Genomic DNA, 17374 nt, shown 5'->3' on the forward strand with positions numbered 1-17374 from the left:
TTAGGTAGGTAGATCGGTAGCCTACTCTCGCATATCAACAGGAAGCGCAAAGAGCAGCCGTAAGTGAATGCAGATGCGGCTGGGACAGGTATTGTATCCGAGTTTTCTTCCTTTTCTTTTGCTATATTCATGTCGAATAGAACAAGAAATCCCAGACTTCCTTCAACCCCCTCTCTCTTACCCTGAGTGCTAGCAATTCACCTTTCCTTCCCCCTTTTAATGCCGCTTCAAAGACACCTCCCCGGAACACTCTCCGTTGAATTCCTCACGTAGCCATTCAAGAACCCACCTCCCTGACACAGAACCGCCTTCACAAACGCCTTCTGCACGGCATCCGCCCCCGCGGGACTCGTATGCGTATGATCATTCGGAAAGAAGGAATCCACCTTCTGCTTCCCCAGCGTCTTGAAGATATCCGCCGTATACGACCCATGATCGACAAACATGGCATTCTCCTTCCCGAGCGTCTCGGCCACCGCCTTGGAGTACGTCGTAAATCTCCCCGGGGCGTAGGAAAAGCTTCCCCCCTCCCACGGATTATTCGGCGTCGGGCTCGAAATGATGACTTTTGCGCCCTTGGCTATTAAAGCTTTACCTGCGTTGGTCAGGTACGCAGGGTACGTCAGCACGGTGACGGGTTGGCCGTTGTAGGTGGATTTGCACGTCTCGGCCCCCGCGCCCGGGCACGCGGTGCGCCCGTTGTCGCCGCTCGAGAGGGAGCCGCCGTCGTTGTGGCCGAATTCGATGACGACGATGTCGTTGGGGCGGACGGTGTCGATGAGGGTTTGGAAGCGGCCTTCGACGGTGTAGGAGCGGGCGGAGCGGCCGCCGAGGGCTTTGTTGATGATGGGGAGGGTGAGGGAGTAGGGGAGGTAGACGCCCCAGCCTGTGGTGCACGGAGGGGTTAGGATGGAGTTTTGGAAAGAAAAATCTCTCAATGGGGGTGTTTTGGAGGAGAATCTTTAAGAGGGGAATATTTCGAGGGAGGAAGTCTTTAAGAGAACTTCTCTGCGAAGTGGAAGATGACTAGCTAGCAAATTACCTTGCGTGTTGTCTTTGGCTTGCGCCATGGTGGAGTCACCTGCGAGGTACACTGTTGGCGCGCGTTTGTTCAGCTCATTGGGAGCACTGATGGCTACGGAGGCCAGGCCCAGGAGGGGAAGGAGTGGTGATGAGAAGATCATGGTTGTGCTGGGGAGGAGCTCCTCAAGGAACCACCACGACAAGAGAGGAGGTACGAAGATACGGTTGAAAAAGAAATCCGAAAAATGAGGATAGAGAACTGAAGGAAGATGTACAAGTCCTCTATATCTCAAAGCCAGCTCGCATCTATGGTTTCATTTATTCATTAAAGCTATAACAATGCGCCAGGCTGGTATAATTCCACAGCGATACCCCACAAAACATTGTGGAGCCATCTTCCATGGTAATTGGAGGAACCCGCCTCGGAGAAATATGGTGTCTCCCAAGTCGCTTGGAGAAAGACCCGTTTATACTGCCGCGACATGGCGACGTTTGTGAGTGGTGGGCCTTTTGGTTGATACATATTGTTCATCTATTCGAGACCGGGGTTGCGGCACTGCGAGTATGCGACTTGGATTTCGCTAAGGAACAATGACTGGTTAGAGATGGAGAGCGAGGATGGGGCTCGCGTACTTGGCTTTAGAATAAGAAAGAGAGGAAGGGGGAAAGAAAAGAGTTGTTAGGGGCCATGATGCTGTTGTTAGGAAGGATTGGTAGAGTGGCCAGTTGCCAGGTCGTCGGAATGTGAATCTATGTAGCTCGAGAGAGATATAACCCTGGCCTGGCATTTGCCTTTCCCCCAAAACCTCTTAGGAATTGGGAAGATGTTGGCGTAAACATATGCATAATATCCCCGGTTTTGAATTTCGCGGCGTAGAGGCGAACACTGCTGTGTTGATACTTCAGCGCGCGAGGCAAGTCTCTGGAATTGCGCACTGAGTAGGGAAGAAAGTGTAGGATTGGCTTGCGTCTAACATTTGGATCGAGTATTTAGGACGCTGAGAGAAGACTGCCACGAATCAGTTTTTGGACATGGAGAATAGCATCCATGAGAATTTTTGACGGAAAGCCTTCGCTTCACTTTCGTGAGCTTGGTCAAATGGAAATGGAATTGCATGACGCAAAGCGAGTTTTGCTATAGTAACTGTACACTTCAAAAAGTCTCTCTGCTAATCCGCCTTTTGGACCGCAGAATGTACGTTGATTGCAAACGGGATGATGGGCTGCTTTGTTGCAAAACCGTGCAAATCAGAAATTTTGGAGGAGAGCCAGTTTGTCATTTCCTCATTTGCGATTGATCTCCACTACCATCAGAGCTCGCCTTCATACCGCCATAGCACACATTGCCTCTAGGTATGGCATGTTGAAAACCGTTACCGTCACTCAAACGGTTGCCGTTTTCCAGGGGTGTTTCCCATTCCAAATCATGTGCATATGCCGGAGCGAGGAAAGTCACTCACTCTTCATCTGCATCATCCTCCACCTGATCCCTTGACGTGTTTTTCAGGAACGAAGGATACTTCTTCGCCTCCGCTAACGCCAGTTGATACTTCTGCTGCATCTTCGTGCCGGCGGTATTCAGCCCCCGCATCCTGCACATCTTCTTAAGCTCCGCCAGCGGCCTCAAGTCGTCCGCATCCCTCAGGCTCTTCACTAACTCTTCCTTGCTGCTCCCCTCGTCATTGAGATTTCTCTCCTTGCAGAGATGCTTCAGGTCCTTCAAATCCAGGAAGATCCTGGGATCCGGCGTCTCAGCCGTCACATTTTTCAAATCCGCCACAAACGTCAACGGCACATGCGCATTCTTATTCCGGCTCAGCAGCGCCAGCTCTTCCTTGATCTTCTCCTCCCTCTTCTTCTGGCGCAACTCCTCGGCTCTCCTTTCTTTCTGCTCGGCATTCTCCTCCACCCTTGCCAACCACATCTGAGTCTTTGCCGCCTTCTGCCTCGCCTTCTGCGCCTTCTCCTTCTGCCTCGCCTCCCGCTTCTTCGCCAGAGCCTCCGCCTTCTCGCTACTTCTCAGCTTGGCCTCTTCCTTGATTCTCTTCTTTAAATCCTCTTCCTGCCTCTTTTTATTTTCCTCCTCCAGCCTCGCCCTCTCCCTACCCTCCCTATACTCCTCCATCTCCTTCCGCCTAGCCTCCGGATCATCATCCTCATCAATGGGAATCTTCGCCGTCCCCTCCTCCAACGCAATAAACCGCTCCCGACACGCCTTCTCACTAAAAATACACTCCGCATCCATGCGTCTCAGAAACTCACTCACCTTCCTCCACCGCCACGCCCTGGCCTTCTCAATCTCGTACCGTATCTCCATCTCGGCGAACTCGTACGCCTGCATCAGCCGCAGGTCGTCCTCGTGCGTCCACTCCTTGTACCCTTCCTTGAGCAGGTAATCCGACTGCGCGTACTGCGCGTACTTGATGCGCCCGATGCGCGTCGAGATGGACTTGGCGTTGAATGTGTGCCGGCCTTCGCGCGTGAGGCGCGTGGCAATCTGCGCGTCCGTGTAGCCCGCGCTGCGCATGTTCATGATGAGGTCGTCGTCCGAGTCTAGTTCTGCGGTGATCTTTTTGTTGTACGTGAGGCCCATGGGCGTGGCGGACCGGACACTTCCTGCTTCTCCTCCTCCTCCTGCTCCTCGGGTGGCGGTTAGGCTGGTGCGGCCGCGACGGGTGGGAGTGGCGAATGCAGAGCCGGATGGAGATTCGTGCAGGAGGAATGAGTGCGCGGCATTGACCTCGGTGCGAAGGGCGGCGCGACGGGCGGCAGTGATGCTGCGGGAAAAGTGGGCGGGACGGGTTTTCTTTGCCGGTGGAGGCATGGTGGAATCCCTACTGCGGTTGGAATTCTTGGTCTTGCTGTTGTTTTCATCGTTGTCCGAGTCGGATTCATCGTTGGCGGCGTAGTCGCTGTCAGAGGGCTCGGCACCAGAGGGGACGGCGTTGGCGTCGTCGAGGTCTTCGTAGCCTTCTAGGCGGAAGGTGGAGTCGTTGTCGTCCTCCTTGATGAAATGCGTTAGTAGAGTTGTGTGAGTATGGGTGTGACGGTAGGATGGGACGTACATCTTCTTCGTCTTCCTCTCCCGCTCCCTCATAATCTTCCTCGTGCTCCTCCATCTCCGCTTCCTCCTCAATGACTTGTCTGCGTGCGGCCTGCTGACGTTGTCTAAGGCCTCTATAGCCGAAGAGACCCATATCGGTATCTTCATCTCCCTCATCCGCATCGCGGTAGGTGGGGAGGCCAGAGTAGTCGGGCATCTCGTGGTCGTCGTCATAGTTGATCTCGCTGCCGCCTGTACCGGTTAGTTTATTGCTCCCGCGGATTAGAGAGCATCGCGATCTGGACGTACCCTTTTCTTTGATGGTGAAGGTGTGGATGGAAGGCATGTTGACGGTCGGTTGCTCTTGACGCGCCTGCGCGGCCTTGGGTGCAGTGTTGGTTTGTTTGTGCGATAAAGCTCGAGTCAGCGCCGCCCTCTCGAAGTTGTCAAAACGAGGTGCTAGCAAGAGTACCTGCAAGCCCAGTTGCCCTGCGTTTTTGAGTGGGAGAAAAGTGAGAGACGGAACAGGGAGGCATGAATTCTGAAGTAGAAAACGCTGACCGCTCAACTGATGATCGCAGCGAAAACGTAAAATTTGGTTGCTATGGAGACCTTATTTACCGCGTTCGATCGTTGTGGGCGTGTGGTTTCAGAGCGCGTAGGTTACGACATGGTTTGTGGGTGGGTGGTGAAAGGCTTGATGTAGGCGACGTGGGAAGGACAGTGCGGGGATATGAGGCTGTAAGAGCAAGGACTGGGAAATGAAGCCCGTTTTGGGGCTGATAGTAGCTCGAGTTGCGTTATCTGGGAGTCGGGGTCATCGGATGTAAGTTTGATGCATGTATGGGCAAGGTGAAGCTGAGGAGTTGCATGGAGTGTGGTTTGGCGGCTCTGCGCAGATGACCGCTTTTGCCCAACAAAACCGATAAACCAATGCGCATTGCAAATAGTATCCTAATCCTATGTCTCACATCCACGTACAGCAAAACGTGTGAATTGCGCTAGGGTAGCACTACCTTCAGCTGTTTACCAAGCTTAGGATACAAGACGATTTGCAGTGCAATATGCTGGAGCAATAAGCCTCCATCCACGAGTTGCCTCACCTCAGCCCTGCAGAAGTGCGTCCACCTGAGCAGTAATATCATAATATAGAAATTCCGTGGCGTTTCCCGCGCCTCCGCCTGGCCCAGCACCAAAAGGTACCAGATTCATATACACGGCGTCTCCAACCTGCACAGGCGCCGTGACAACAGAGCCCGGATCAGTCCACTCGACTAATCCCCGGTATTCCGCATTCTTCCATTTCCCGGTCTTGTCTCTGAATACGGACACGCCTTTGAAGAGCTCCGCGACTAACAGGACAGTGCCTTTGTAACGAGGAGGCAATTGTATGGCATCCGGAGTGTCTATCTTGTGAGGAGGGGCCACGGAAATCAGTTCAGGTTTGCCACGTTTGGAGCGCATGTCAAGCCGATATAGGTTCCCTTCGCTGCTATGACTTGCGAGCAAAGTCCATCCATTCGCTGCTAGACCAGTGAACCCAGCAACAGTGCTGTTTATTTTGTCATCCAGATACCAGATTCCAAGGTTCTTTCCTTTGCTGTCGACCTTCACTATGCTGCTCGGATACGTGCCGACGACATAGACGTTGTCATCCGGATCAAATTCCACGTCTTGGTATCCACTCGCACGGCCTTGGGTAACCGTGGTTATGTTGAAGTTGTACAGAAGCTTGCGGGTTTCTGGGTCTAACAACATGATGTAGTTCGTTCCAGACATGTCTACTCCGCCTGTCAATATGGTTGGCCAGTAATCAACGACGATGGAGACTAAGCTCGTCCGAGGGTTTGCTGCCACGCCGCCAATATGGTATATAGGGTCGTGGGTAATGCCATCAAACTCTAGGATCTCAATGTCCTTGGTGTAAGGGTCATATATGCCGACAGAAGCGTTCCAGACAACTCTTCAGCCTTGTCAGCAGGCGGATTGGGCAATAGCGGTACACTGACCCTATGTACAGTAGACAATTGTTGAAGTCGAAGTCCGCGTTCTCGGGGTATAATTGGTATCTATTGACTGTGAAGTTGCCGCTGAAAGGAGGACATTTGGGCCCGTATCCAAGGGGTGACGGACGAGGCTGTGGAGCACTTAGCGCTAGGAAAGGAAGGACTGCGGAAAGAAAGAAAGTATGAAAATGGAGCTGCTTCATTACTCAGAGTGGTTGATGGTCTAATGCGAGACTCTGACAACTACCCTAGTAGATTGGCTAAAGAAGGCGTGAGATACTTATGTCTCAACATCGTTCAGTTATTCTCCGAGACTTACAAGCCCAGCTTACTGAGGCTTGCAAGGCTTGCATTGAATTAAGCCTAAAGCCGAAATCATTGAATAAGGAACGATTATTGTCCTATAGTAAGACGAGATCGCATTTCCCGCTTGGCCATATGCGCCACGACGTACCGTATAACTCAGCTCAGCCTACCCCGCTCCCGCTCTCGGACTCTGATATAGAGAATTCTATTAGAGCATATCAAGTTCAGCCGGATTAAAAAATGCCGTAAATACCACCAGGAGGAGCAAACCCGCTGTAGAATGGTATCATCTCGTTGATACAGAGTTCTATCCTTAGCCGACATGGGTATCAAATTTTAAAGCAGAGGTCTGAGCTGAGTAAGTCGGGTAGGCTATGGCCGTGACACGCAGAGCATTTACTGTTCTGCTCTGATGACATTGAGAAAGAATTGTGTATCCGAGCTTTGCAGGCATGATGGAGGAATGGTTTGTGGCAATCTTTGACAACCACTTCGGGGTCGATTTCATCGTGGCTGTGCAACGGTGGCGGACGTTTTGTGGCGCGAGCTAGCCTGCGGGATGACGCAACGGCATAACGACTTCACACACCTCATCCATATCCAGGTTCGACAGTTCCTTTGAGAATACTCCTGTGGCTCGAGCTATCGCGCCGTGCAGCCTTCATACAAGAACATAACCATCCTACACCCCAAATATCTTCCATACTCCTACCGCTTCCTGGACCCCGCATCCACCATGTCACTTTCATACTTTAACATCAAGAAATTCCGGCGACAATCCAAACAACCAGAAACCGATACGCATGACAAAGCCAGCTTGCCCCCGGCACCCACTGTCTCCTCGCCCAAGGAAGAACCAGCCTCCTCTCCCGTCCTGGATGAAGAAGACGAGCAGTTTCTCCAGCGTCTCGCCTCCTTATCGCAAGAGCCTGAGGGCACACCACCACCGCTTCCAGACAGGCCTGTTTCTACTCTCGACGGAGGAGAGAAGAAAGCCGGAAAGGATACACAGGAAGGGACAAATCCACCAGAAATAACTGTGGAAGATAGCGATAACAAGGCGAAAGGGAAGGGGAAAGAGGAGGAAACTGCACGAAGTGGAGAGAAGAAGAAGAAGGGTGTCATGTCTTATTTCGATTTGGTACAGTCCAAGTTCAAGCGCTCGGACAAGGGAGAAGGCAAGGGTCCAGAGCACAAGAATGACAAAAAAGGTCACGAAAAGAGTGGCATCAAAGCAACTCACTCCGCCAATGAAGCCGTCAAGTCTCCCGAACAGGAAGAAGTAGAGAAGGAAGAGCAAGATCTGACAGCCATCCTAGATCAACTCAACCTTGCCGCCGTCAACAATCGTGTATTCAGTTTCAGCAAGGAGTCCGAGCAGCTGTTGAACAAGTTCAAGCTCGTGCTGAAAGATCTCGTCAATGGTGTTCCCACGGCTTACAATGATCTCGAGAAGCTTCTTACGGACTCCGACGCGCAAATGAAGAAAATGTACAGCGATCTCCCCCCTTTCTTACAAAATCTCGTCAAGAGTCTACCGGCCAAAATATCAGCCACCCTCGCTCCAGAGCTGCTAGCCGCACAAGCGGAAAAGCCAGGCTTCGATGGCAAACAACGTGAAGCTGCCTCGGGGAAGAAGAAATCCAAGTCCAAGCGCGTTCGGATCCCGAGTCTGAAGAGCCTGCTTTCGGCTGAGGGCGCTGTAGCCACCATGCTGAGAAGCATTCTCCATTTCCTGAAACTGAGGTTCCCCGTACTGATGACGGGAACGAATGTACTGCTTTCCCTTGCTGTATTCCGTAAGTCTTCACAGTACGCACGCCCGAGACACCCCAGAGTGGCTTACATGTGACAGTTCTCTTATTCGTCTTCTGGTATTGCCACAAGCGCGGCCGGGAAACTCGTCTCGAAAAAGAAGGCCTTGCTGCACAAGAAGCGGATTCTGCACTTGCTAGCAGCGCTTCCTCCTTCACCGACGTAACTGAGTCAGCTTCAGCTTCTGTGGAAGGTGCACCTTCTGATGCATACCAGAAAGATGAGACTACCGCGGGATCGGCTGCCGAACGTGGTGAGCTTAAGGAGAATGACTTACCATCGGTTTCCCAATTACCATCGCCAGGCGCCGCAGCAGAGAAAAAGTAAAGTGTTTATTCTGGTGGCGATAGTCCGTCTGAATTCCTGGTCCTCCGAGTTTCGGTTTCCTTCTGTACACCTGTTTGATGTTCCTTTTGCCCTACTCCTTGTAATTCCTGCTCATCAGCACATCACGGCAGCTTCCTGTTTTCTCGATACCCCAAGGTTGCTTGATAGGTACTCAAATGATGACTCGAGTATTGATTTCTTAATTATCATGGATGTGCTACTGTTTCGGGCTTCTAACCCACAAGGCTTCTCACTTTGTCTACAAGTGAGCCTTCTCCCACACCGTCACTCCATTCAACCCGGTCCGCGCCTTCATCCATGTCGCCTAATATCGACTCTCCAACCGTTACACTCAATCTCGCATCCTGCAGCTCAACCTCTACGATCTTCTTCACCGCCTGCTGCTTCCCCGTGAGAGTAACTGTAAACCTAGGCTCCTTCAGCCAAACCTCGGCCTGTTTTCCATACTGCTTCGCCAGCAACCCATGCGCCATATCCAAAGAAAGCGCCCAGTAGAGGTAATTCCGCACCTCCTCCAAATTCTGGAACCTGAAATCGCGCTTTGGCAGGGTGGCAGTGGTGACAGTGGCTGCTAGTGCTTCGGGCACAGTGATCTTGAATTGGGTGCCGTATGTGGGAGGGCCGAAGGAGGTGCGCACAGTGATCACCAAAGTGCCTTTTGGATTCGAAGGAAAGGAGAGTTTCGCCACACCCTCCAAGGGCTTGACGAGGAGTTCTAGGACTTGGTGTATGGGATCGAGGCCTTGTTCCGTTTTGGAGAGGGTGCGGCTGAGATCTGCCATTGACTTTTCACGAGTCAAATTCAGCGTCACGTTCACGCCTGCTGCTTTGAGGGTCCGCCCTGTGAGCTCCAAGTATTGTTGAAGTGAGTTTACGGCGTTGTGGTGGCTGACGATTGCGAGAAGGGTGCGGAGAAGAGGCGGGGATGATTTTCTGGGCCTTTGGGCCGGGGTTGACCGAGACGACGTTGCTCTGCGGTAGCGGCGCATACGATGTTCATGGCCAAGGAGAAGGCGCAGGCCTTGAGCAACAACCTCCGCGACCCATTCAGATGTCTGTTCTTTTTGAGATATCGCATCTTCGTCCAGTGGAATGCAGTCGATGAGGATCTTTTTGTCGTTAGGTACTAAGGACGGTTGTTCTAGGGCAGAGAGTTCGAGTTCGACCACGGAGTTTCGAGTTTCTACCCCATAAGGAAGCAGATCGCGAGCTTCTATACAGATTTCGTGATATATCTCCTCTTCGAAAACAGAGTTGCGTGCAAGTTTGATGGACTCCTCAATGTCGGATTCCGCGATCCCCTTGTTCGCAGTGAGGCGAGATTCGGCGGTGATAACTCCGTTCTCACTGACCCTCACACGGAGCGTCTTTGGCTTTAGTGTGAGGCTGGGATCGAGAATGATTTTCCCGTCTTTATCCATTTTCAAAGGTGCAAGCCCCCGTGCTTTGAAGTGATCACTGGCCTCCGGGGATCCGTACCGCACTGCGAAGGGCGATCGCACCACATCCTTCCTGAGCCGCTGCAAGGGCCACCCCTTCTCTGATATGGCCAAGATCTCATTCCAGTATTGCACCTCTTTCCGCACTTCCGTCTCCAGCTGCGTTGCAGCTTTCAGAATATCGCCTGTAGCTGTTTCTAGGGCTTTCATGCGGGAACCTCGACTCGCCAGGCGTACGCGCTCCTCCTTGTATGCCTCTACTTTGAGTTCCTTCGCATCTTTGAATGGATGAGGGGTTTTTCCAATGGCGAATGAGCCCCGTGGGAAGTTTTGCGCTTTGAATCCGGGACTCATGGATGTCTCGACCGACCGCTTGGGATCTCGCGACAGAAGGAATGAGATTAGATCAAGTGTGTTCAGCGCATAAAAACCCGCGTGCCTATGTGATGTGAGCAATGGCCCTTGCCTATAGCCCCTGGAAGACCTACTGCACCGCATTCAACATTTTATTTCTCGCCTCTAGCAGCTCCTTTTGTCGGTCCTCGAGTGTGGTATCATCCTTCTCAGCTTGATCCGCAGCCTCCTCCTCTCCCTCCACACCTTCCATGATGTTCTCAGCATCATCGTGTTCTTCCTTCCGCCCCTCTTCAATCTCCTTTTGTAAACTTTCTTCCGTGACGTCCCTCAGAAAGCCGCGCTCAGCCGCCAGGCGTTCCAGCTGCAGTTGAAGGCCTGCCGGTGAGGAATCATCGTTCTTCGAACTGGGTAATGGTCGTAGGAAGACCGTGGCAGTCGCATCGCTAGCGGACATAATCGGAAGCTCATCCACGGCTTGTAAGTAGTGGCTGTAGCTAGACCCACATTCGGAGTGCGATGCTTCTTTCACGCAATGTGAGCGAAGTTCATGGAGCTCAAAGCGACCAGGGTCAGGTCGGTGCTCTCCGAGCTCCGACGATTCGTTATCGATAAGATGCATGCCGTTTCAGGCTAGCGGCGGTACCTTGACAAGGGAGTGACAACCCCGGAGTGCAACCGGGGGGTCATCTGCCATCTACCACGACTCTCAATTCACCATCACTTCTTCGATAACACTCGTTTTTGCGATATGACAACAAGGTATAGAGTAGAGTGTAAGTCTTTCGCGTCTTTTTCGTTCTCCGGTAAAAGTTTCATTAAGCTGTTGATTTCCATGCTAACTTGGCTCATGCAGATGCTCTCAAGGTATGGGCGCCGGGCTCTCTCGTGAGAAAAGATGTTAATGCTTCAGTCAGACCCACCGACGAGATCAGCTTGTAAGTGATATTGTTGGGATGCCTAATGCCTTGGTTAATCTTTTACTTTAGATCGAATGGATTAAGGTATGCCCATTGCCCCGCTAGACTACCTCACTGCGGGCCTCTCCGCTAACAACCACCCTCCTCCAGGGACTCCTAGCCGTGCCTTTTATCCTTCATTCCCAGCCCACGGCTGTATTTGAGCCCCGAAATGAGAGCGTGGAGCAGATGGCCACCGCTGCCCAGCGGCGGTATGCTGAGATCATGCGGGATGTGGAAGAGATGGTGAATGACCATAGTATAGCTATTCCCTACTCAGCTCAAGTTACAGGAGCTAACGTTAGCTAGTAAATCACCAGAAATCTGGCACACAGGATCGTTCAAAACTGAAACTCATTGTACCGACCGTGGCCAATTTCTTTACACCTTTGGCACTACATGATGCGTTCATATGGCAGGACCAGCGTCGGTGTATCAGTCGCCGTCGTTTTGTTCCGCCCTCATTCAACGATATCAGACTGGTCTTGAACACGGCGCAGGTAATGAGTCTCGTTCGTGCTGGCCCCTTGGAACTGGTAACGTTCGATGGAGATGTCACCCTCTATGATGATGGACAGTGTCTAACTCCGGATAATACCGCGATTCCACGCATCCTGAGACTGATGCAAGGTGGTACCAAGATTGGTATCGTGACGGCTGCAGGATACACTGAAGCCAGGAGATATTACGAACGCCTATACGGACTGCTCGATGCACTACATGCTTCCGAACTTCCGACTTCAATCAAGCAGAACCTCGTTGTTCTTGGCGGAGAGAGCAATTTCTGCTTCAAGTTCTCTGGTGACAGTCCAGATCTACTCAAGTGGGTGCCACGGAAGGAGTGGTTGCTTGACGAGATGCTGTTGTGGACGGAGGAGGACATAACGGAGCTGCTTGACGTTGCCGAAGCTGCTCTTCGGGAAACGATACGGAATATGAGAATGGAAGCTATCCTTGTTCGAAAAGAAAGAGCGGTGGGTATTGTACCCGCACGAGGACAGAAATTCTGCAGAGAGACACTCGAGGAGACGGTCCTAATCGTGCAAAAGATTCTGGTTTGTAAGAGCTTTCGAAAGGAGCGGACATATGCTGACCAAGCTAGGAAATGTCTCCTGTCGGACGTCGTCTTCCCTTCTGCGCCTTCAATGGTATGATGATTTCCACTCATCATCCCGACTTCTGCTGACGAATCCCCAGGTGGAAACGACGTCTTCGTCGACATTGGAGATAAATCCTGGGGCGTACTTGCCTGCCAGCGATTCTTTGGAGGTATAGAGGGGGGCAAAACGTTACATGTCGGAGACCAGTTCCTGTCTGCCGGAGCGAATGACTTCAAAGCACGCCTCGCCTGCACTACGGCTTGGATTGCGAGCCCGGCAGAAACGGTTCAATTGCTGGATGAGATTGCCGAATTGGAGGAGATGCAGCAACGAAAGACCCGGTGAGGGGTAGATACTGATCATCTTCTTGGGTCTGTTCCGTCAGTGGAAAGAGAAGAGGCACGTAGGTTCCCGATACACTGTGCAGGGTCATGCTGTGGAGGGGAACGGTGATTTTGAGAGTGTGAGGAGGTCGCAGTCAGGATTGAAGCGTGGCATACTCCGTTTATGCGTCATTGTAAAGGGATTTTGGCTGGCGACCGAATTAATATACCCCACCCCTGGATATAATAGCATCAAGTATTCGATATCTATAAGCTTCCATGGCAACCAGCAACAATTGCACAAAACATAAGGCGATGAAGCCAGCAGCCTAATTGGGCCTAGCGTTGCTTGTCCCTGCCCAGATGCAGGCACCTAAGCCTCTCCGCAAGAAGGGGAAAGCTTCACTCCAACGGTCGCATCCACGTACCGCCTCCTCACCATTCACATCCTACCTCGTCTTGAAGAGAAGAGGTTTTGGAATCGGTTCTCAACGTGGGCCCTTATACACGGTACCAACCCGCTCCCGCAGATAACTCGGATCGCGCCGGCACCCTCGTCGGTTTTGTGTTATTTGCTCTTGTAGCGTCAAGCTTTCCGGTCTACAAACTCCTGAGCTCGACACTCAATTCACTGTCTGCCCTTCCGCCACGTGTTGTTCACACGACTGCACCCTCTCAACGCCTACGACTAGCATCAGACGTCCCTACAATATCCCAAAGCTTCAACTCGCATCATGGTGGGAAAGTACCAGCCGCTTACTCTCGCGCCCATCAACTTCTCCTTGACCGAGGGCACTCAAATCCCCGCACCACCAGAATCGCCGCCGGAAACACCGCGCCCTCCTACCCCGGGGAAGGGCCCGCTCGACTCGCATCCTACGCCGCCTCAGCAGGGATCAGCCAAATCGGCGGATAGTTCGCAGCATCAAAGCACCCTCTCAAATGGGGAGAATAGCGGAACACTCTCTCCAACAAGCCCCGTAGGCAAGCGGCCTGGCTCCGTGCGAAAGTTCCTTGGGCTACGCCCGTTATCGTCCTCCGACAGCTTGAGGTCAGAAAGGCCGGGATCGCCGGCAACAATAGACAGCCGACAGGGCTTGACGAGGAAGAGGAGCAGCGGCTGGTTTGGCAGGAGGAAGAGCTCATTCATGGGAGGCCCATTGCCGGAGATGAAAGAAAATAGCGCACCCCAGGGCAATGGCGCGCAGGTCAGCGACAAAACGCCGCCTGCGAAACAGGGACCGCCCCCGCCAGCGCTACCTTCGCTCTCTGCCTTTGGAGTGAGCGAAGAGACGACGAGCCTGGGTGCTGAAGATCTGTTCAAAAACATCAACTAATGACTGGACGGAGAGAGAGAGAGAGAGAGGAACAAGGAGGGTTCAACTTAATGACATTTGTCGATTCTTGGATGCATTAGCAGGCCATCATTGGTTTTTCAAAAGATTGGTGGATATCCTTTTTTTTTTCCCCTTCTTGCATACGACACGATACCCCGTCAGGAGCGACTGAAAGACATTGGGAGCAGGCCCCGGTCGAGAGTTAGCCAGTATCGAAGGGACATATTGCTACTCGTAGTAGCATCTAGGGGGTGGTCCCGGCTAGAGAAGGGAGATTGGGCTTGTGGGGTGATTGTTGGACCTATTGGGACGAGCGCATGAGACACTTCCTGTTATTGCCATTTGACTAGGCGTCGCTCTCCGGACACCGGATCGACCTTTTCCCTTTGTATAATTCAGCAGATGCTGCTATTGCAGATAAATATACATATCATTAATTCTTCGTACAAGAATTGGCTTCAGCAACATTCGTGGGTGGTACTAACAAGGTGAAGGTACACCGTTGAACGACCACTCACGTGCGGCGTTGCCATGCAGGTGGGGCTCGAGCTTGACAACAAACACGAAAGCGCGCAAACGCCCACCCACTCCACATGCACTACCATCTCAACCACCCGCCTTTGATCGCGCACCAGATACAGCCAGAGGCGCACCGAATTTTGTTGCCCAACTTACTTGCGACATCTACTTAGCGCGACATACTGTGTATTCATACCAGCTACAGCGACCCTCACACAGCGACATGGCCCATGAAACGGGCCTCTTCTCAGTGCGCAGACCGCGCGAGGTAGGCGCCTTCTTATGCCTAGGAGACAGTGCTGCGAAGCTCTACAGGGAGCTGACATTACGCGCAGACCCTCGGCCCGGTCAGTCACAATGTATCCGCGATTCCCATGCCGTCCTCCGCCTTGAAGCGCGCAAGCTCCGTCAACATGCACACATCCGGCCCGTACACCCACGGACGCTCACAGTCAGGGTCCAGAATGTCTCTTGCTGCAGGCCGACCAGCACAGCCCATCTTTCAACGGTCGTCATCCGGGACCAACCTCGCAGAAATGGGTCTTCAATCCGTCAATCGCGGCTCGACAAGCGCAAGGAGAAGTCTGGCACCTGGTTCGATATTTCAGACGCCCGCGCCTCCCACTTCTAGTCTTGACCAAACACAACGGCGTAGTAGTGTCTTTAAGGGGCGACCTTCTCATGGCCCTGGTCAAACCGGCGTGAAACAGTCCTTCTTTGCGACTGGACCGCTTCCTTCTGGCGTTCCGACAGATCCGCGCAGACTGAAGGATGCGAGTACACGACAGCAGATGGCGCACGAGCTGATGGAGTACTTGACGCAAAACAATTTCGAGATGGAGGCGAAGCATTCACTCTCAAGCAAGTCTATGACGTCCCCAACACAGAAGGATTTCAACTGCATGTTTCAATGGCTGTATCGCAAGATAGACCGAGGATACCGCTTCCAGAAATCGATTGATCAGGAGGTTCCGATCTTGCTCAAGCAGATGCGCTATCCCTTTGAGAAATCGATTATGAAGTCACAGATTGCTGCTGTGGGAGGGAACAACTGGTATACTTTCCTCGGCCTTTTGCACTGGATGATGCAACTGGCGAAGATCATGCAAGCGTTTGAGTCTGGGCAGTACGATGATGCGTGCTTTGAAGCTGGTTTCGATGTGTCTGGGGACCGCATTATCTTCGACTTCCTTTCGGACGCCTATAGAACATGGCTCACAGCAGATGACGACGATGAAGACGAGGAGGCGCAAGCAAGGCTTATACAGCCACATATCGAGCGCATGGCCGCACGCTTTGATGAGGCCAACGCTCAAAATCATGAGCACGTCAAGATCCTCGAGGCAGAGCACAAAGCTCTGCAGGAACAGATCGACGAGCTCGGGAAGTCCGGACCAAGGATCGCGAAGCTGGAAGAGCAGATCAAGATTCTGGAAGAGGACCGCGTCAAGTTCGAGAACTACAACAACTCCATGGAAGCGAAAGTGACGAAGTACACGGAGAAATGCCAGTTTCTGGAGAACGCCATCAAGGAGATTGAGGCGGAGCTCGAAGCTTCCGAGAAGGAACAACAGGAGCTCCAGGCTATTGTCGATAGCCGGGGAATGACCATCTCGGACATTGACCGCATGGCGACGGAAAAGGAACGACTGGAGTCGTCGCTACAAGCGGTTGCTGCGCGCGCCGAAGAATCGAAGAAGCGGGTAGCAGAGAAGGAGCTCGCTGCGTCGCGCAAGTTGGACGAGTTGGAACAGACAATAGAGCGGTTCAATAACCTGGGCTACCAGATTGGTATCATACCATCTACAGCGCCCAATGCGAAGGGGCAGGACTACGAGCTCATTCTTACGATCAACGATGGTCCCAACTTCTCAGGGTCACAAATGGGAGCTTCCACACAAGAGGGTGACCGTCTGCTTGCTGACGCTGGCACTGGCTACTCTCCCCATCACCTCCTCAATCTGGATCTGCGCGGTACTGTCAAGTCCAACATTCTGGCTCTGCGGAGGGACATTGCGGAGCGTCGGAACGCCGCTCTGGAAGCCGACATGAACAACCATGACTTACTCGACAAAATCAAAGAAGCAATGGACGAGAAGCAGGCCGAGGTCGAGGCACTAGGACACAAGGTTGCGCAAGCAGAAGAAGAGCTGGAAAAGTTGCGCGAGATTACGAGCACACAGAAGACGGCGTCGGATGCGCAAATCGAGAAGATGGAGAAGGAGTTGGGCAGGATGAGGAGTAATCTTGGAGACAACGTGCAGTTGATGGTGCAGAGGGAGATGGCAGTGAATATTGAGTATGTCCTTTCGTCCCTATTGCACTGACACATTGCTAACACAGACTGTAGATATGAACAACTCACTCTGCGGGCCAATGCTCTTAGAGAAGAACTGCACACCGAGATTGAACGCATGTTGGATGACATTGTGCGTTTCAAACTGCATATCCAGCGGTCGTTGGAGGAGTACGAGCAGTTCATCGCCGATGAGGTGGAACGCAGCTACGAAGAGCAGGATATGCTTGGTGATGCGGAGGAGCTTGAGCAGTGAGCTTCGTCTATGTGGAGTGACGAATGGCGTTGAGGTTTGGGTCGTGCCTGTATGCTTGGGGTATCTCATCTGCGTTGCCTCTTCGATTTGGTGGGAGGTTCGGCGTTGAAAGGATGATATTGCGGCGGGTTGGATGGTTGGATGATACCTCTCTTTTAGAACGGTTGGTTGATTGCATATACCCGTCCAGTTTGATATATTGTGCGTTGTATGCATGCACATTGTTACAAAAAGATGATGTGCTCCGTGT

The 17374-nt window shown here is 52.4% G+C and overlaps 8 protein-coding genes across 8 annotated transcripts; 4 read left to right on the forward strand and 4 right to left on the reverse strand.

The window, feature by feature from the left end:
- Positions 1–108: 108 nt before the first annotated feature.
- On the reverse strand, positions 109–1184 carry EI97DRAFT_473205 (secreted rhamnogalacturonan acetylesteras-like protein; the record flags this gene model as incomplete). The annotated part of the gene is made up of 2 exons (XM_033801874.1): positions 109–886; positions 1043–1184. The coding sequence occupies 2 exons, from the start codon at positions 1182–1184 to the stop codon at positions 228–230; spliced, it is 801 nt and encodes a 266-aa protein (XP_033659114.1). The 3' UTR covers positions 109–227.
- A 1106-nt stretch (positions 1185–2290) lies between these two features.
- EI97DRAFT_463880 (uncharacterized protein) lies at positions 2291–4412 on the reverse strand (the record flags this gene model as incomplete). The annotated part of the gene is made up of 3 exons (XM_033801387.1): positions 2291–4027; positions 4089–4318; positions 4376–4412. 3 exons carry the CDS (start codon positions 4410–4412, stop codon positions 2480–2482), a joined length of 1815 nt encoding a protein of 604 aa, XP_033659115.1. The 3' UTR covers positions 2291–2479.
- A 555-nt stretch (positions 4413–4967) lies between these two features.
- Positions 4968–6425, reverse strand: EI97DRAFT_473213 (uncharacterized protein; the record flags this gene model as incomplete). The annotated part of the gene is made up of 3 exons (XM_033801875.1): positions 4968–6029; positions 6076–6203; positions 6405–6425. The coding sequence occupies 3 exons, from the start codon at positions 6423–6425 to the stop codon at positions 5171–5173; spliced, it is 1008 nt and encodes a 335-aa protein (XP_033659116.1). The 3' UTR covers positions 4968–5170.
- A 776-nt stretch (positions 6426–7201) lies between these two features.
- EI97DRAFT_355233 (uncharacterized protein) lies at positions 7202–8367 on the forward strand (the record flags this gene model as incomplete). Its single annotated transcript, XM_033794897.1, has 2 exons — positions 7202–8177; positions 8234–8367. Coding segments are annotated over 2 exons (1110 nt in total), but the record flags the coding sequence as incomplete, so codon positions are not given.
- A 338-nt stretch (positions 8368–8705) lies between these two features.
- Positions 8706–10871, reverse strand: EI97DRAFT_390360 (uncharacterized protein). Its single transcript, XM_033796221.1, has 2 exons — positions 10469–10871; positions 8706–10419 (listed from the first exon to the last, which is right to left on the reverse strand). Exons 1-2 carry the CDS (start codon positions 10789–10791, stop codon positions 8754–8756), a joined length of 1989 nt encoding a protein of 662 aa, XP_033659118.1. The 5' UTR covers positions 10792–10871; the 3' UTR covers positions 8706–8753.
- A 162-nt stretch (positions 10872–11033) lies between these two features.
- Positions 11034–12983, forward strand: EI97DRAFT_429586 (IMP-specific 5'-nucleotidase 1). Its single transcript, XM_033797474.1, has 8 exons — positions 11034–11110; positions 11191–11201; positions 11252–11272; positions 11324–11338; positions 11405–11552; positions 11603–12348; positions 12396–12441; positions 12491–12983. Exons 1-8 carry the CDS (start codon positions 11086–11088, stop codon positions 12736–12738), a joined length of 1260 nt encoding a protein of 419 aa, XP_033659119.1. The 5' UTR covers positions 11034–11085; the 3' UTR covers positions 12739–12983.
- A 46-nt stretch (positions 12984–13029) lies between these two features.
- Positions 13030–14500, forward strand: EI97DRAFT_429587 (uncharacterized protein). Its single transcript, XM_033797475.1, has one exon. It carries the CDS (start codon positions 13451–13453, stop codon positions 14051–14053), a length of 603 nt encoding a protein of 200 aa, XP_033659120.1. The 5' UTR covers positions 13030–13450; the 3' UTR covers positions 14054–14500.
- A 35-nt stretch (positions 14501–14535) lies between these two features.
- EI97DRAFT_390368 (HEC/Ndc80p family protein-like protein) lies at positions 14536–17325 on the forward strand. The gene is made up of 3 exons (XM_033796222.1): positions 14536–14840; positions 14908–16871; positions 16923–17325. Exons 1-3 carry the CDS (start codon positions 14796–14798, stop codon positions 17122–17124), a joined length of 2211 nt encoding a protein of 736 aa, XP_033659121.1. The 5' UTR covers positions 14536–14795; the 3' UTR covers positions 17125–17325.
- The last annotated feature ends 49 nt before the right edge of the window (positions 17326–17374 follow it).

This window comes from Westerdykella ornata (assembly GCF_010094085.1).
Source record: "Westerdykella ornata strain CBS 379.55 unplaced genomic scaffold EI97scaffold_1, whole genome shotgun sequence".
Taxonomy (NCBI): domain Eukaryota; kingdom Fungi; phylum Ascomycota; class Dothideomycetes; order Pleosporales; family Sporormiaceae; genus Westerdykella; species Westerdykella ornata.